General features: G+C 37.0%; 3 protein-coding genes across 9 annotated transcripts; 2 read left to right on the forward strand and 1 right to left on the reverse strand.

Annotated features, from left to right (window-relative positions):
• Positions 1-462: 462 nt before the first annotated feature.
• LOC113210883 (FGGY carbohydrate kinase domain-containing protein) lies at positions 463-3,456 on the forward strand. Its single transcript, XM_026429064.2, has 10 exons — positions 463-740; positions 986-1,097; positions 1,198-1,435; positions 1,502-1,629; positions 1,703-1,885; positions 1,992-2,199; positions 2,289-2,439; positions 2,595-2,669; positions 2,769-3,055; positions 3,141-3,456. Exons 1-10 carry the CDS (start codon positions 549-551, stop codon positions 3,217-3,219), a joined length of 1,653 nt encoding a protein of 550 aa, XP_026284849.1. The 5' UTR covers positions 463-548; the 3' UTR covers positions 3,220-3,456.
• On the reverse strand, positions 3,050-8,860 carry LOC113210882 (zinc finger protein 729). Of its 3 annotated transcripts, none has more exons than XM_052269154.1 (16): positions 8,842-8,860; positions 7,857-7,906; positions 7,541-7,778; positions 7,405-7,466; positions 7,265-7,319; positions 6,914-7,091; positions 6,765-6,839; positions 6,567-6,656; positions 6,360-6,473; positions 6,204-6,278; positions 5,890-6,111; positions 5,647-5,787; positions 5,479-5,574; positions 5,287-5,388; positions 5,067-5,168; positions 3,050-4,982 (listed from the first exon to the last, which is right to left on the reverse strand). In XM_052269154.1, the coding sequence occupies exons 2-16, from the start codon at positions 7,896-7,898 to the stop codon at positions 4,874-4,876; spliced, it is 1,701 nt and encodes a 566-aa protein (XP_052125114.1). In that variant the 5' UTR covers positions 7,899-7,906; positions 8,842-8,860; the 3' UTR covers positions 3,050-4,873. The 3 variants fall into 3 exon arrangements, with proteins under 3 accessions (XP_052125114.1, XP_026284847.1, XP_026284848.1); XM_026429062.2 differs by lacking the exon at positions 8,842-8,860 and adding an exon at positions 8,499-8,646; XM_026429063.2 differs by lacking the exon at positions 8,842-8,860 and adding an exon at positions 8,499-8,631 and having other exon boundaries at positions 7,857-8,020.
• Positions 8,861-8,862: 2 nt separating this feature from the next.
• On the forward strand, positions 8,863-14,798 carry LOC113210879 (serine/threonine-protein kinase MAK-like). Of its 5 annotated transcripts, none has more exons than XM_026429048.2 (11): positions 8,863-8,947; positions 10,479-10,628; positions 10,727-10,781; positions 10,880-11,001; positions 11,083-11,295; positions 11,380-11,551; positions 11,636-12,579; positions 12,659-12,850; positions 12,934-13,112; positions 13,198-13,279; positions 13,359-14,798. In XM_026429048.2, exons 2-11 carry the CDS (start codon positions 10,528-10,530, stop codon positions 13,369-13,371), a joined length of 2,073 nt encoding a protein of 690 aa, XP_026284833.1. In that variant the 5' UTR covers positions 8,863-8,947; positions 10,479-10,527; the 3' UTR covers positions 13,372-14,798. The 5 variants fall into 5 exon arrangements, with proteins under 5 accessions (XP_026284833.1, XP_026284835.1, XP_026284838.1 ...); XM_026429050.2 differs by lacking the exon at positions 8,863-8,947 and adding an exon at positions 8,982-9,074; XM_026429053.2 differs by lacking the exon at positions 8,863-8,947 and adding an exon at positions 9,105-9,418.
• Positions 14,799-15,160: the final 362 nt, after the last annotated feature.

Raw genomic sequence — 15,160 nt, forward strand, 5'->3', positions numbered from 1 at the left:
CCAGCGTAGCCAGGGGTAGACGAGAGGTCATCCATTACATGCCTTTTCAGGGGTCTATTTCTAGACAATTGATCGCGTAAACCGCCCGATGGGTAGGCAATTTGAATAGCAATTTACCCGAAAGTAGGCAAGGGTGCGACACGACCGCCCTCAAAATGAAAATCCGAATTACGCCCCTGGGGCGATGTCATTCCCTGTACTTCACAGGGAACTTGACCGCCATCGAGATTTGCTGTACCACGCGTGGCGCGTTGTAGTTGAAATGAGGATGATAAACCCCCCTAAGAGTTGTCCGATTTTAGGGTCATCGCGATGCCCAGTCGATCCCCATGGCACCCGCATGCCAGAGACAATCATGTCATGACGTCGCACTCAAGAGTGAGTCTTGTGGTCAGGGGGAACGGCAGGAGAGGGAGGGGGGAGTGAGGGGAGGGGAGGATGTTTGTGCTCCGTAGCAGACCGGACTCACCACGCCACATCCATTCACACAGTCACTCGAGGAGCATAGCGAACCGGACTGCAGCCTGTCAAGTGCCTTCCGGAACGCCATGGCGAACAAGGACGTGTTTGTGATCGGCGTGGACGTGGGCACGGGCAGTGCACGGGCGGCTCTCGTGTCCGCGTCGTCGGGACACGTCCGGAGAGTGGCCGTGAGGGAAACCAAGACCTGGACGCCTCGACCCGAGTACTTCCAGCAGTCCACGGAGAATATCTGGGGTGCCGTCTGTGCAGCGGTCAAGGTAGACAGACATGAGTATATGGCGCGGATGATGAAGGTAGAAGACCGGGATGGTACGTGGCGGCCTACTGCTGCCCCGGGCCCCGGCTCCGCCCCGCGCCGGAGGGGGTGTGAGACAGGGAAGCCCCTCGCCCTGAGCGGGGAGATGCAGCGTCTGATTGGAAAAGAGTTTCCCATCTCATATGCAGTTGTCTACATAACCTCATGGAATCGTTGAACTTTGTTCAAAAAGATGATATGTTTCAGGAAGTGGCCCAAGATGTACCTGGTGAAAACATAAGGGGGATTGGTTTTGATGCAACATGTTCGCTGGCTGTTCTTGATCAGAACCACTTACCAGTAACTGTGAGCCCATTTGGTAATGTGAAACTGAAATTTTATCACAGTACCTGAAACATTCTGCTAATGCGGATAAAAAATCAATTTAAAGGGAAAATTAATTTATTTCTATTTCTTAGGTGAATCTGATCAAAATGTTATCCTCTGGATGGACCACAGATCAAATTCAGAAGCTGCATTTATTAATAGTTTGAAACCAAAGGTCTTAAAATATGTTGGCGGAACCATATCACCAGAGATGCAAACACCAAAACTACTTTGGCTGAAAAAAAATATCCCACAGTCCTGGAAGTCAGCATACCATTTTATGGACTTACCTGATTTTCTGACATGGAAAGCTACAGGCTCACATTCACGGTAGGACTGGACTATAACATGTTATTGAAGTTATATCAGTCTCCTCACTAACATAAAATTTTATAGCTCATTGTGCTCATTGGTATGCAAATGGACCTACATAGCCAGTGAAAAGAACAAGGAGGGATGGGATGAAAATTACTTTAAAAGCATTGGTTTGGAAGATCTTCTGGAAAACAACTCCGCAAAGATTGGTTGGTACTAGAGCAAGCTAAGCATAAATGAAGATTAAAGATGAAAATTAATTTATACCTCTATATTGCACAGGTAATGAAGTATTGGACCCTGGAACACCAGTCGGCAAAGGATTAAGTGACGATGCTGCTGCACAATTGGGGTTGAAACCAGGAATTAAAGTTGCAACCTCTATCATAGATGCACACGCTGGTGGAGTGGGACTGATGGGATGCAATGCAGAAAAAATTAGCACAGATTTTACATCAAGGCTAGGTAATTCTGCTGTTCCATAGCAAAAATTGATTACTGTAATTTGAGCCGTATTATTGGGCAACAGAGCATAACATCAAATTTGTTTGTTTTGATATTATCTTTGCAGCTCTTATATCTGGCACATCAACTTGCCACATGGTTTTGTCGAACAATATCCATTTTGTGGACGGTTTATGGGGACCATACTGGAGTGCAATGGTTCCAAATTTATGGCTGACTGAAGGTGGACAAACTTGTACAGGGCATCTTGTTGATCATATAATTAACACTCATCCAGCAACATCTTTGGTGAAAAGCAAGTTAGGTGCCAATGAGTATGTTTCCATACACATGAAGTATGAACTTACTGACCTGTAAGCGCACAAATAAAGTTAATATCAGTTATTTTTTATTTTTTTTGCAGACATATTCAACATTACCTTAATGGAGTTCTTGAGGAACTGGCAAAGCAAAAAAACTTGTCCAATACCTCTTTCTTGACTAAACATTTACACATGTGGCCTGATTTTCATGGGAATCGTTCTCCACTTGCAGATCCAACACTCCTAGGAATGGTAAAAAATGTGTTCATCTGTTGTTGTTTTTTTCCTCTTTATTTGCATTATTATCATTCCTTTTTCTGAGTAGGGGGCATTTTACCTTAATTTTACTGCTGAGGCAAAGAAAAAATAACAATCATTCTAAAATCATTTGATGTATTCATTTCTAGGTATCTGGAATTACTCTTGCCAAAGATGAGGAAAGTCTTGCAATTTTGTATTTAACAACTATCCAAGCCTTAGCAGTAAGTAACATTTACACTTGATAAGAGACTTCCATATTTGTTTTATTAATTGATGATTGATTGCATTAATTTTTTTATTTTGTTTCTTCTTACACGCAGTACGGCACAAAGCATATTATTAATGCCTTAGTTGAGGGAGGCATCACTAACATACAAAGCGTGCTGTTGTGTGGAGGCCTCAGTCGAAATCCGTTGTTTGTTCAAGTGCATGCAGATGTCCTTGGGCTGCCAGTTCTCTGTGCTAGAGAACCTGAATCAGTTCTCTTGGGTTCTGCAGTGTTGGCTGCATACTCTGCTGGAATCTATTCGTCTGTGGGAGAGGCAATGATTGCTATGGGTGGTTTTGCAGATGTTGTAACACCAAATGAAAAAGTTGTTGATTCAAGGTAAACCTTGTTTTATGAACTTCCAGAGGAGAAATTGCTTCCACACTATGTTAAATCATGAAATTTCTTACAAAAACATTTACAGATATCATGATAAGAAATTTGAGGTGTTCATGAAAATGGTTAAAGATCAAAAAGAGTACAGAGATATTATGGAGTTGTAACAAAATTTCTGACAACTGAGAGAAAGAGAGAGAAAACATCAAGTCCTTGGTAATTGGTAAGAGTATACAAATTGAAAAAGTGGGTACCTTCTAAATCAAAACAAATTTTAAAAAGGAAGAAAACAGGAGGTCTTTGAACCTTGAAGCATCACATTAAACAACAATGCAATCCTATTTGTTGTGAATACTGATTATAAACCACTTTGGTAAAATAAATGGCAGAAATACCTAGTAAAATTAATCTTCATCAGAGCTTATCCCCATGGAGAAAAGAAAATGAAGATAATGTAAACAAATTCTCAATTCAATCAAGTTTAAGATTTTACACACATAAGAAACAAATGATTAACACTGGTCAGACAACAAGTGATTTTAAGTCAACTCATGCACCTCCTCTAAATTATAATTTTTTACTTATACTATATAAATGAAAACAGTCATGACCCAAAACACTCAGACATCCAACAAACACTAAAGAATCACATATGCAGTTTACTGTGATTTGATATTGTTTGCACTGATCTTAGCTTTAACAGTCTATAATACAGCAACAATTGAAATACCTGTATGAACATTTCTATCACCTACATTGTAGATTTCTAATGTTAAGTCCGATAATCACATTTAATAATCTACCGACAAACTTGGAAAGAGGATAATGTGTCTTCCATTAAAGGAATGTTTCTTTCTTACAACATGATCTAACGGTTACATAACATAAAAAATAGTACACATATAACAAAATGACCATCATTGACCACATCCAAAATTTTGCTGGCAACAAAATTTGCAAGTATTGTTTAGCAGATCAGAATTATTTCGGAGCTAAAGCTTTTTGAATAAAGTATACATAAAATCTAACATGGAAACTGCTCATTGTTATGAGCTAGTTTACATTGTGTCATTCTTGCTTAACCGCTCTCTTTTGGATAGCTCCAAATCAGAAGCAAAACTCAGAAGAACAAAAGAATACAAAGAGGTATTGAGACCACAGACGTAGCTTCAATAGTGCAATGATTTAAAGGATATAGTAATCAATCCAAAACAGATAAAGAAACAGATGCAAAACAGAAAATTGGAGAAATAACGGCACTGGAGCATCACAAAGTTCTAGAACACAAAAAAGGAACGTTTCTGAAAAAAAAAAAATCTGGATTACATTAGAGAAGACATCCTTGCAACCTTTTAGTCTATGGCACTAAACTTCAGTCTTAATTAGGGAACCGATTAACGGTTTGATGTCAAGTTGAGATCATATAGTCTTTTAAAAATAGAGTACAACTAAAGGGGTTTTCCCTTTGGCTTTTCAGGGACATTTCAGTTTCAGAGAGTGTTTTCAAGTTTAAAGTTAAATTAACAGACTACCCCATTTTGGAGGAGATAGATAGAAAAAATAATTGAAAGCACTAATATAATTTATCGTAGGTAAGAACAAAATCATGCTACAACAGTATAAAAAGGAAGCAGTAGAGGTAATATTTACAAGATATGGAAGATTAACATAACAAAATATACATTTTAAGAATGCAACATATAGAAATATTTAAAGCTATAAACAGATAGTGTAGCTTTTCTTAACATTTCAACTTACAACTGAGATTGTAGCTTGCACTGAGAATTACAGAACAAATAGTAACTAGTAATAATATCTTAATTACTGGAACTTTTTTGAAGATTTACAACACTTTTTCTTGTGAGCAGCCATTCTGTCCCGCATTATTAATACTTTGGAACATCGACAGCAAACCATCTCATCTGTATCACTGGGAAAAAAAAAGGACAGCATTCAAAAACAATCCTAGAAATTTTCTTTGAAAAGCATCAACAGATTTTTCAGACTCTATTACCTGTCAGGGCAACATTCTGCTCTGTGTTTGAGTTGTTTTTTATAACTTGGAAAAACCAAAGAACATTTCAGGCATTTCAGGAGTTTTATCATATGATTATTGCTGTAGTAACAAAAACCCAACATAAAAGAGGTACACTGAATACATGGCATCCTTCTCAGGGAAATGACTGTATCCTGAGATGACACCCAATGTAAATGCAAGAGTTGAAATGACATACCTGTCAGGACAGCAAATAGCCTGGTGTTTGAGAAGTTTCTTTTGCGTTGGGAACAACAAAGAGCAGTTTTCACATCTCTGTGCTTCCTTTCCATAATGTTTACTGTAAAATATAATGCGTCAAAGTAAAGGAGCAAACAAGAGAAGAAAAACAAAATAACTAATTAATGTACCTAGTTAGTGGTTTACCTACCCTTTAGAAGTACACTCTCTTTGATGTTGTTCATGATGCATCTGTCTGCTGAATGCCTTAAAACAATGAATGCATTGCCACAGCTTTTTCTTGGACCTAAATAACATAACATTAAGTAAATGTAGGAGCACAAAAATTCACAAATCAAAGAATGAAAAAGTGGCTTACTTCACATGACACATGCTTTGATGACGCTTCAAGAGTTTATGTCTCCTAAAAACTTTTCCACAATGTTTACAGGCTGATACATTGGAATCTGATGAGTAATTAGTAGACTCCACATTACTTTCATGAGTTACATACAACTTGCTGAAAATAAAGAAACGAGAAAGGGACCATTACAATTCAAATCCAATAACCTTTCAGTTTATTGAACCTTTAAAAGATTTAAAAAGAAAAAAAAAAACAGACCATTCAGGTTGCTCTTCCCAATGTCGCTCCAAATGGTCCTCTATTGTGAATTGTTGTTTGCATTTCCCACAACACAGAGCAGATGCTTCTTCATCGATGCATTGTGAATCATCATCGAATGAAGTTCCTAATGGGAGCTCATCAGTTTCAGTGTCATTGAGGTTTTCCATTTTAGGTTGCAATGGAATTGAATCATGAATTTGATAAGAAGGAGATAAAGGCCTTAGAAGAGAAAGAGAAAAAACACATTTTACTTTTTGGAAAAAAAATGATAATTGTGACCATTTTAAAATCTGTTAAGCTCCAATACTCACTCAGCTTTTACAACACTGTAACAAGAATCTGATAACATCTGTAGAACCTCACTGGTTTCGACTTGAGAGACAGACCTGAAGAGGTACGAAAACAGAATAAAATTACAGGCATATACAACATGTATTGCAGATAAATATTTGAGAAATCGACTGTACCTGTCCATGTCACCAACTGCAGCAGATAGGTCGCTTAACAAACTGGCATTTAAATTTGAGGTTTGAGATGCATCTTGTTTCTTATCATCTGCATTGGTATCAAGATTTGACAGCCTAGAAAATAAAAATGTTTGGTTACATGAGTTTATCGACAAATAAAGCAAATGCTGGAAACAAGAGTGGGGGGGAAAAAAGGACATCACTTACTTTGAGAAAGAACAGACAGATTTATGACGATCAAGCCATCTTGCACTAGAAAAGCATCTGGCACAATTTTGACAAATCCAGCTTGGTTTTCTGAAAGGAAAAGCACCTACATGTGTAGACAATGTTGTGGACTCAAATCAAGTCAAATGAATTTTATTAGTTGAATCTGCAAACAAATATCATGAAGATAAGTCTTACCGCGAAAGATATATCTCATCTCTGCATTTTCTCGGTGGTTTAAGAGGTGTTACTGTGGTGATATTAGGGCTCCAACTAAAAATTAAAAAGCATTAACAAAAGAAAAAGTACAGTGCCAGCTGACATGTCAAGAAGCAACAAATACTAACTCTGTTGAGTTTGTTTGAGGATATTTTCGTGGTCTCCCAGGTCTTTTCTTAATAGGTCTACCTCTCTTCTTAGGAGGAGATTCTATAGGAAATTTAGGTTCCACAATTATTGAAGTAACCTGAATAGGGGAGTCTGCAGAATCTTTCACCAGCACAGCAAATGCCTTCTCACAAGCAGCTGTTCAACGGGGGAAAAAAAAAAAGAAGAAAAAATTTATTATAAACATCTAAAAGGACAAGTTCCAGTGGGAATTTACATGGGTAAAAACAACAGTGACATGCCAATTCTTAAAATCCCACCATACTTAAAAAAAAAAACCTAATAGAGACAAGACAGAAAAAATTAGATACCTTTTTTGCAGTCTAAACGAATCTCTTCAAACAGCTTGTGTAGCTGTGATTGTAACTGGAAAGCAATGGTTTGAGATATGTTAGTGAAACTTAAGGACAGACAAAACTTAAAAACAAGAATGTGAATTTGAAGCACAAACCTCCATGTACTTTGCAAACAAAGGATGACGGGACATGGCCTTCCACATGGTTTCATCATCCCCTGAAACAAATCAGTGTGTGAGAGGAAATTATACAGGTTATATAAAAAGATTAAACTTGGATTCACTCTCTTACAATCAAATACTGGACGTTGAAAAGGGGCCTTTGCTTTTTTTGATAAGCAAGGTGCAACCTGCTTAACTGGAGAAGATGCACTTTGAAGTTCAAGATTGGACATTAAGATGTTTTTGTTCACGTCTTGTGATCTCCTGTCTTCTTCAGTTGGAGATTTTGGTGCACATTTTTTCTTGTCACCCCATGAATCAAAATTCTGGCCTTCTTCTCCAGACACATCATCAGGAGAGCTGCTATCCTATGAAACAAACAATAAGTTTACCACCAATTCCACCTAAGGCCACAACTATTGTACAAAGTTCGAGTGGGTACTTACTATGTAGGTATAACTCTTTAATTTCAACACTGTTCCCCGCATTGTTTCTTCTATAACCAAAAGACACAAATTGAAATACTACACCTCCGCCGACAATTCACAAATTATATTGATTGTCATTAGAAATGGTGTTAGATTGCGGAAGTAAGACAATCTTGAAAAATCTGCAAGTTGTTGCATGTGAGCTAGGAAATTTTCATTAAAATATTTTATTTTTTTCAATTTTAGGATCAACACATAATGTTGGCTAAATTAGGGGCAGTTGTGAAGCAAAGAAAGAAAAGGTCGACGATTCAAAGACGGATTTTTTGTTTCAAATATTGAACCAAACGAGTTAAAATAAAAATTCCGAGTAATCGCGCGTGATAGCACAACTGGTTGGTCGTTTTTTTTGTTGTTTTTTTTTTAAAAAAAGGTAAAAAGCAAACAAATCCGAAGTAATATTAAAAGAAAGGTTAAGATAAAGTTTCAATCGGGCAAAAAATTCCCACGTTCAACATTAACTTGTAAAGTTACTATAATATTTATCTACTTTTTTAAAAACTACACGAGACGAGAATTTTGTCAAATTTGATAGAACTTTAACAATACGTTGCTTGTTTGACAGTAGGATTACAAAAAAACTGCGACAGTCAGACTCACGTGGAAAAATTGCCAGATTCAAGTGAAATATGGCATACTGGCAGTAAAACGATTGCGCTGAGAAATACTCTCATTAAACAATGGCAATAGACTCCACGAAAATTATGAGATTTATCCCGGTCGAGTTGCGCGAATCGCAATATTACTCCGCTGCTCGCTGTTGTTCTTTTTAGCACATGTTCCATACTCTGGAACCATGAGTGAACGAGTGCAGTAAAATTATCTGATCGAAGAGACTGCACCACTTCGGCCAAAATCTAATAAATTGCAACGTAACAAAACAGACACGTCAAATAGGTTAGTGCTTATATTGACGCACTATTTAATGATCGCGCACGATTACCAGTAGTCTCCCATCATCTCATCCCAATCTTCTCGTGAAGGAGACAGTCAAAGAGGAATGGATAGACAAGGAAGAGACAGAGACGGTGATGTTTCATAGTCAAAAGGTGAGGAAGGGAGTAAAGGAGGATGAGGTGGATGAGGAGAAAAGAGAAGTCGAAGCGAAGACGAACGACGAGACGAACTAAAAGACAAACAACAATCCCCCCCTTCCCCCAACCAACCTCTCCACCGGTATGCGGGTTTAATCGGTTAATTAATTTGGGGAATTATTTCATTTCTCTTATTTGACGTGTTTTTGAAAGAGCAAACATGACGTATACTGAGTGTCTTGAATCATCCTTGATATTGTTTTGTCGGTTGTACAGTTTGTCTCTGCAATCCTCGCTAGCTTCAATTTCTCTAATCTTACACATTCACATTGTTTCTCATTTTAAACATAACATATCAGGAGAAGTTCAATTTTTTTTCATTTTTTGGCCTTTGTGAGTTTGAGTGACAAGGCTTTATTTGCATGTGAGCTCAATGGGCTGTCTCTCATGAAACCATGATAAACGCTCCCTTCTTCAATGTTAGTGGTAAGATTGTAATTAGTTATTCTAGAACTGAAAATTATTTCCTTGATTTTGATGAAACATTGGAAAATAAGAAGTTAAACAGGAGCGTTACTTTGAGTGGGAAGTAGATTTGTATGAGGTCATATTCCCAGTCACATTGTAAAAGTTACAAAATCTTAACAATTGTTTTGAACAATGAAGATTGACGATTTTGGCAGAGGATTCAATTGCATGAGGGCAACTGAACTGACACAAATTCACAACTTCTGCCCTTAATTATGGTGTTTATGTTTTGTGGCCAGGTTGCTAAGCAACCGACTGGTGGCCCCCTTCAGGACCCCCTTACCCTAGCTGTACAGACATGTGGGAGGGGACTTGTTGGAGAGGGGAGGGAAAGGGCAGGGTTGGGTTGGATGGATATGGCTGTGGCAAGGGGGGTGAGGGTGAAGGGCTGTTAGTTGGAGGGGAAAGTATAGAGCTGAAGTTGGAGATTGTCAAACTATCGGGAGTCCCATTGCTTTTGTGTGGCAGGGACCCATCACGTGACTATAATGGATATAGGTGTGTGTCTATAGAAAATTATTGCAGCTTATAAAGTCAAGAAAATGTTTTAAAACTACAATGCGTTTGAAGTTAAGAAACAGGAAAGGCCAAATGAGGTGGACTGTGTAGTAGTCCAGTGGCCTGCACAGGAAATAATCAATACCTGTGTGCGGGGGAAAGGAGGCCATCTGATGTGTTAGTGTGTTTTGTTTGGCAGAGTTTTTTTCTAGTCTTGACAGCTTAGAGGAGTAATTTGTACTTTCAATAGACAATGAGAAATGGTTTTCTTAGGGTAAAATATAACCAGTGACATCTTGTCGAGAAAAACATAATGCTTGATAGTCTAAAAACTGCAACTTGCATGTTTTGTTGGTAACTTACTGTAGCATCTCACTTTATAGTGAATAATCAGATGTAATACTTTCTTTTTACAATATCTCATTTTTTTAGGTCTGTTTTGTAAGGTGTAGTCTGTAAGTGAATTTTCAAAAAAAAAAAAATTAATGGTTTGGTCTTCACTGGATTTTTTCCCTTTCAGATTTTATTAAAACAACCTGTCTTGCATCCGTTAGAAAAACTAATTAATTATGAATCGTTATATACAACTTGATCAGCTCGGAGATGGAACATATGGTTCTGTTGTTCTTGGGCAAAGAATTGATACAGGAGAAAAAGTAGCAATCAAACGGTTGGTAAAATTGCTCTGCTATTTTTTTTTTCCTTGCCGCTCTTTTAAGTATGTTTTGCTCAGGTTGTTTTTTGTAATTTTTCATTTATTTATTTTAGGATGAAAAGAAAATATTTTTCATGGGAGGAAGCAATGAATTTAAGAGAGGTCAAGGTATGAAGTCAATGTTAAGCTTAACAGGAAATGTACTCTTTAATAGCTTATTTTGTTTTGTTTGAATACCAATTATTTCTAACAAAAATAAATTTTAGTCCTTGCAGAAGCTATCCCATGCCAATGTTGTGAAACTAAAAGAAGTGATACGTGAAAATGATACACTTTACTTTGTATTTGAGTACATGAAAGAGAATCTTTATCAATTGATGAAAGACAGGTAAGGGGTACTGAGGTATTACATTAGTGGTATTTTTTTTAAGTAACAGAGATGAACACTATAATGTCTCTTCTGTTTTAGGCAAAAACCCTTTCCTGAATCTGATATTCGCAATATTTTGTATCAAGTTCTTCAGGGTTTAGCCTTTATGCATCGACATGGGTTCTTCCACAGAGATATGAAGCCTGAAAATCTCTTATGTATGGGCCCAGACCTAGTTAAAATAGCAGATTTTGGTTTGGCAAGGGAAATACGTTCTAGACTTCCATTTACTGATTATGTGTCAACCCGTTGGTAAATAATCAAGCCCCTTCTTTTCTTTGGTCTCTATAAATTAAATGTATGGAAGAGTGTTATGGTACCACCCTTCTCTTTTAGGTATCGAGCTCCTGAAGTTTTGTTGCACTCTACAAACTACAATAGCCCAATTGATTTATGGGCTGTGGGATGTATCATGGCAGAACTATACCTTCTAAGACCTCTGTTTCCTGGTAACAGTGAGATGGATCAGATATTCAAAATTTGTTCATATTTGGGAACACCAGATAAGGTAAGAAGATATTGCTCAAAATTTCGTTCAGTCTCGGTACACACTCAGTCCTATTTTTTTTAAACTGGAAATGTTCAATTACAGCACGAATGGCCTCAAGGATTCCAGTTAGCATCATCTATGAATTTCAAGTTTCCTCAATTTTCTCGTACTCAACTTCCCTCAATTGTACCATCTGCCAGTAAAGATGGTATTCAGCTACTAGAACTCTTACTTATGTGGGCACCTAACAAGAGACCAACTGCCCAGCAGGCCTTGAGGTACCCTTACTTTCAAGTTGGACAGCGCCCTCCTGCAGGAAACGTCGGTCAAAAATCAAGACCAAGTGCACAATTGCTTCCATTAAACATTGTTGAGTTGCCAGATAGCAACCAAAGGATGGAATCTGCCAAAGCAAATCGTGATCTTAGTTCCTCACTGAAGCAAGTTGCCACAGCATCAGAGCTGCTTTCTCAGTCCATAAATGAATCCCAAGTTAGCAAACATAGTTCATCAACTCTGATTGCCGATCCTGACTCCGATGTTGTAACAGAAAACATGCAACATGTGATGAAAGATTCCAAGCTCACTTCTAATCTGGGATCTAGTTTTAATAAGGGACCAGAACGCAGTTCTCTCCGCACAAGAAACAGTTCTTTTTCAAACAGTCTTTTTCAAAGTAAATCCCAGGCTATGAGTAGTAATGTTAAAGGAAATAACCCTGAAAACAAGAAGCAGAATGTAGTGAGTACTGGTCGCAGACAGGGTGGTGGAGAGTCTGAAAGTAGACGATCAAGTCTTGCTCAACTCCCTGAAACAAATAGATTACCAAATGCTCCACAACAAGATCCAGTGAGAGACTTCATGGCTTCAATTGGTTTGTCCACTGATAAAGTTATGTACTCCCACAATCAAGAATTAAGCTCATCAGCCCATAGGTCTGTATTTAACAGAGAAGCACTTAATTTTAACAAAGGGGGCAATCAAAAACCTCGTAACTACCCATGGAATGATCAAAGCAATTATGATACATTTGCAGATATATTAGGGTGAGTACGATTTTTACAACGTCACTTTCTACATCTCATTGAGCTGATTTCAGTTCATCCTTATTTTTTTATTTTTTAGGAGCAAAATTGTAATGCCAGATAGTTCCAACAAACCACAAATGATGGGACAGAAAGAAAACCGCCAATCTGCAAATTGGCAGCTCTCATCATCTTACAATGCTGATGCATTTCAACCACGTAAATTGAGTGCCAAGCAACATTACCTGGCAGTTGCTCGGTATGTTGCAGGTCAGAGCACAAATATTACTAGGTGTGTATTGATATCTAATAATTATTAATTTCTCACATAAGAAGTTTTTTTAAAGTTTACATCTGAAATTATGAATGTTCCAGAGGTAGAGATGACTTAAGTCTAGGACTTGGTGAAACTCCTGCGGCTCTCCCAGAAAATGAATCATCATGGAATCCGTCACATTCTCACATTGACTCTGCAAAAAATCATTACCTATCTAAATCTAGGTATATTTCAGGTCATACAACAAGACTCCCCCTTCATGATTTTGTGAACTCTGGTAATTTTTAGGATTAGCTGTGGCAAACTGATTTTTAGTTATGCTCTTACTTTCCTTCTATTTAAACATTCTTTTGTTGGTTTAGGATCTGAATTGAAAAATTCTGCTACTGTTGGTGGAAGTCGTCAAAGTGGGGGTATCCATGGCCGCACTGATTGGGCTGCCAAGTAAGTTTGCACTTGTAATATTAACTCTTAATCTCTTTCATACATACACTTGTTTTCATTCTAAAATATTTTGTTTCAGATATTTGAAGTAACAAGAAATTTCCAAAGCTAATAATCCTCAAGCTGTGATAATACAATGTAAGTCATTTTATAACTAACAAAACTGCCAGTCATATATCTTGTTTGTGGAGCTGCAAATCAAGTAGAGGGTTTGTACTTACTCTTGGAAGAGATTTCATGTTAGCTTATGAGCATTTCTCTTCAAAAATATCTCACGTAATCTTGTCTTGTCTGTTTTTGTGGGAGAACAATCAGTTTTAATCTTCCTTGTTACATACAAATTTAATTTTCCTTGCTTTAAGAACTGCTAGATTTCTAGTAATAATTATAATATCTCTAAAATATGATTAAATTTATCTAAGACAGAATTTGTTCAAAACAATGAATCAAAACTACATAATCACATTATAAATGAACCAATACTTGTTAATGCATGCACTTAGTCTGTCTTTTTCTGCTCAAAGTGACTTTCCTTTGTTTGCTAATCTTTGAATTAGCATGAGAGACCTCAAATGAATAATTTACCTGAGCACAGGTATTTCTGTACACCTTGTTACAACACAGTTTTTCTGTTAAAGTTTCAATGTGCAAGGTATATTTTAGGGAGATTTGCAATTTAATTACGTTTGATTGCTGTGTTCATTACATCAAATCTAGTCAGAAACATATGTGATCTACGGCTCAATCATTTTTGAGAAGGTCATCTAGTCTATAGGTATTATATTTTCATGTGACTGATGTGATTGTTTTTTATCTTAATGCAGAGATATGATATAAACAAAATGATTATAAAAATAGTTTTCTTAAAACATCAAGTAGTGAAAACATTGAGATTAGAATGTTTATTTTTTTAATGCTCATCAATCTGACATTCATTGACTACGTCAAAATTTCCTCATTTAATGTTCTTTTATTGGATGTTGAAAATTTTACTTTTTGTCTGCGTAAAGGCATGATTGCATTACCTTACAGAAGGAATGTGTTTTATTGTGATGTTGACACTTTTGGACTAGTTGAATGTAAACGTTAGAATCTAGATGCTAGTCTGGTGTATAGACAGTGTATCGTTTGTTAATTTACAGAAAATGTCATCGAAATACTTGGGACCACTTATTCCAATTTCCAATATTTGTTGTAGCTGCTTGGAAAACTGGCATTGATTTTACCAATACATGAAATCTTAGTTTTTAAGGATGAAATTTGTACCTGCCTATAGTGTTCTGTTATGGAACACACTATAAGTGAAGCGTTTGTAATTTGGTCCACCATTTTCCGTCCAGGCACATGCTTTTTGAAAAGGGTGTGTAATGATGATTGTGTGTTTTAGTGGCCTCAAGGTAAATCAATTTGATTAACAGGGTTTTGTTGTTGTTGGTTTTTTTTCATTTGTATTTGTACATTTGCAACAATTACTTCTATTTGCACTTTAATTAAATAAATCATAGATGTTTAATTTCAAGACATCTTTCACGTCGTCTGCTACTCTTGGATAACTGTAACCAACCTTCCATTCCATCAAACATATTTCTTAAATGTACACTTACAGCATTTTTTATTTGTCCTAAATACAATATACATGATTTTAAAAAAAAAGTTTTACTTCACATCTACAGTCTCTTCCAAATATGAAATAGTTTAATTAATGTGTGGATTATCCCTGGCCGTATGCTCTGGACTGCTCTCATGGCCACCAATCCCATAGAGCAGTAGCAATAGCGGACCGTTATCTTTCTATCGAAGCACTGCCGGTGAAACCAGCCCGTAACGTTCCGAAGTATGCTGAGTGGGAGCCTCAGAAATCAAGACTGTTCAATATTTCTC

This window comes from Frankliniella occidentalis, unplaced genomic scaffold, assembly GCF_000697945.3.
Source record: "Frankliniella occidentalis isolate FOCC.00 unplaced genomic scaffold, Focc_3.1 Scaffold85, whole genome shotgun sequence".
Taxonomy (NCBI): domain Eukaryota; kingdom Metazoa; phylum Arthropoda; class Insecta; order Thysanoptera; family Thripidae; genus Frankliniella; species Frankliniella occidentalis.

What these genes read in the sequence shown, in the direction of transcription:
- LOC113210882 (XM_052269154.1), bottom strand. Translation starts at nt 7,898, where the DNA reads ATGCGGGGAACAGTGTTGAAATTAAAGAGTTATACCTACATA. An exon ending in TCAACGTCCAGTATTTGATT is followed by an intron (nt 7,467 to 7,540) that starts GTAAGAGAGTGA and finishes GATTTGTTTCAG; the next exon opens with GGGATGATGAAACCATGTGG. An exon ending in GCAGTTGGTGACATGGACAG is followed by an intron (nt 6,279 to 6,359) that starts GTACAGTCGATT and finishes GTACCTCTTCAG; the next exon opens with GTCTGTCTCTCAAGTCGAAA.
- LOC113210879 (XM_026429048.2), top strand. Translation starts at nt 10,528, where the DNA reads ATGAATCGTTATATACAACTTGATCAGCTCGGAGATGGAACATATGGT. An exon ending in TGAATTTAAGAGAGGTCAAG is followed by an intron (nt 10,782 to 10,879) that starts GTATGAAGTCAA and finishes AATAAATTTTAG; the next exon opens with TCCTTGCAGAAGCTATCCCA. An exon ending in ATTTGGGAACACCAGATAAG is followed by an intron (nt 11,552 to 11,635) that starts GTAAGAAGATAT and finishes GTTCAATTACAG; the next exon opens with CACGAATGGCCTCAAGGATT.
- LOC113210883 (XM_026429064.2), top strand. Translation starts at nt 549, where the DNA reads ATGGCGAACAAGGACGTGTTTGTGATCGGCGTGGACGTGGGCACGGGC. An exon ending in CCGTCTGTGCAGCGGTCAAG is followed by an intron (nt 741 to 985) that starts GTAGACAGACAT and finishes GATATGTTTCAG; the next exon opens with GAAGTGGCCCAAGATGTACC. An exon ending in GCTACAGGCTCACATTCACG is followed by an intron (nt 1,436 to 1,501) that starts GTAGGACTGGAC and finishes AAAATTTTATAG; the next exon opens with CTCATTGTGCTCATTGGTAT.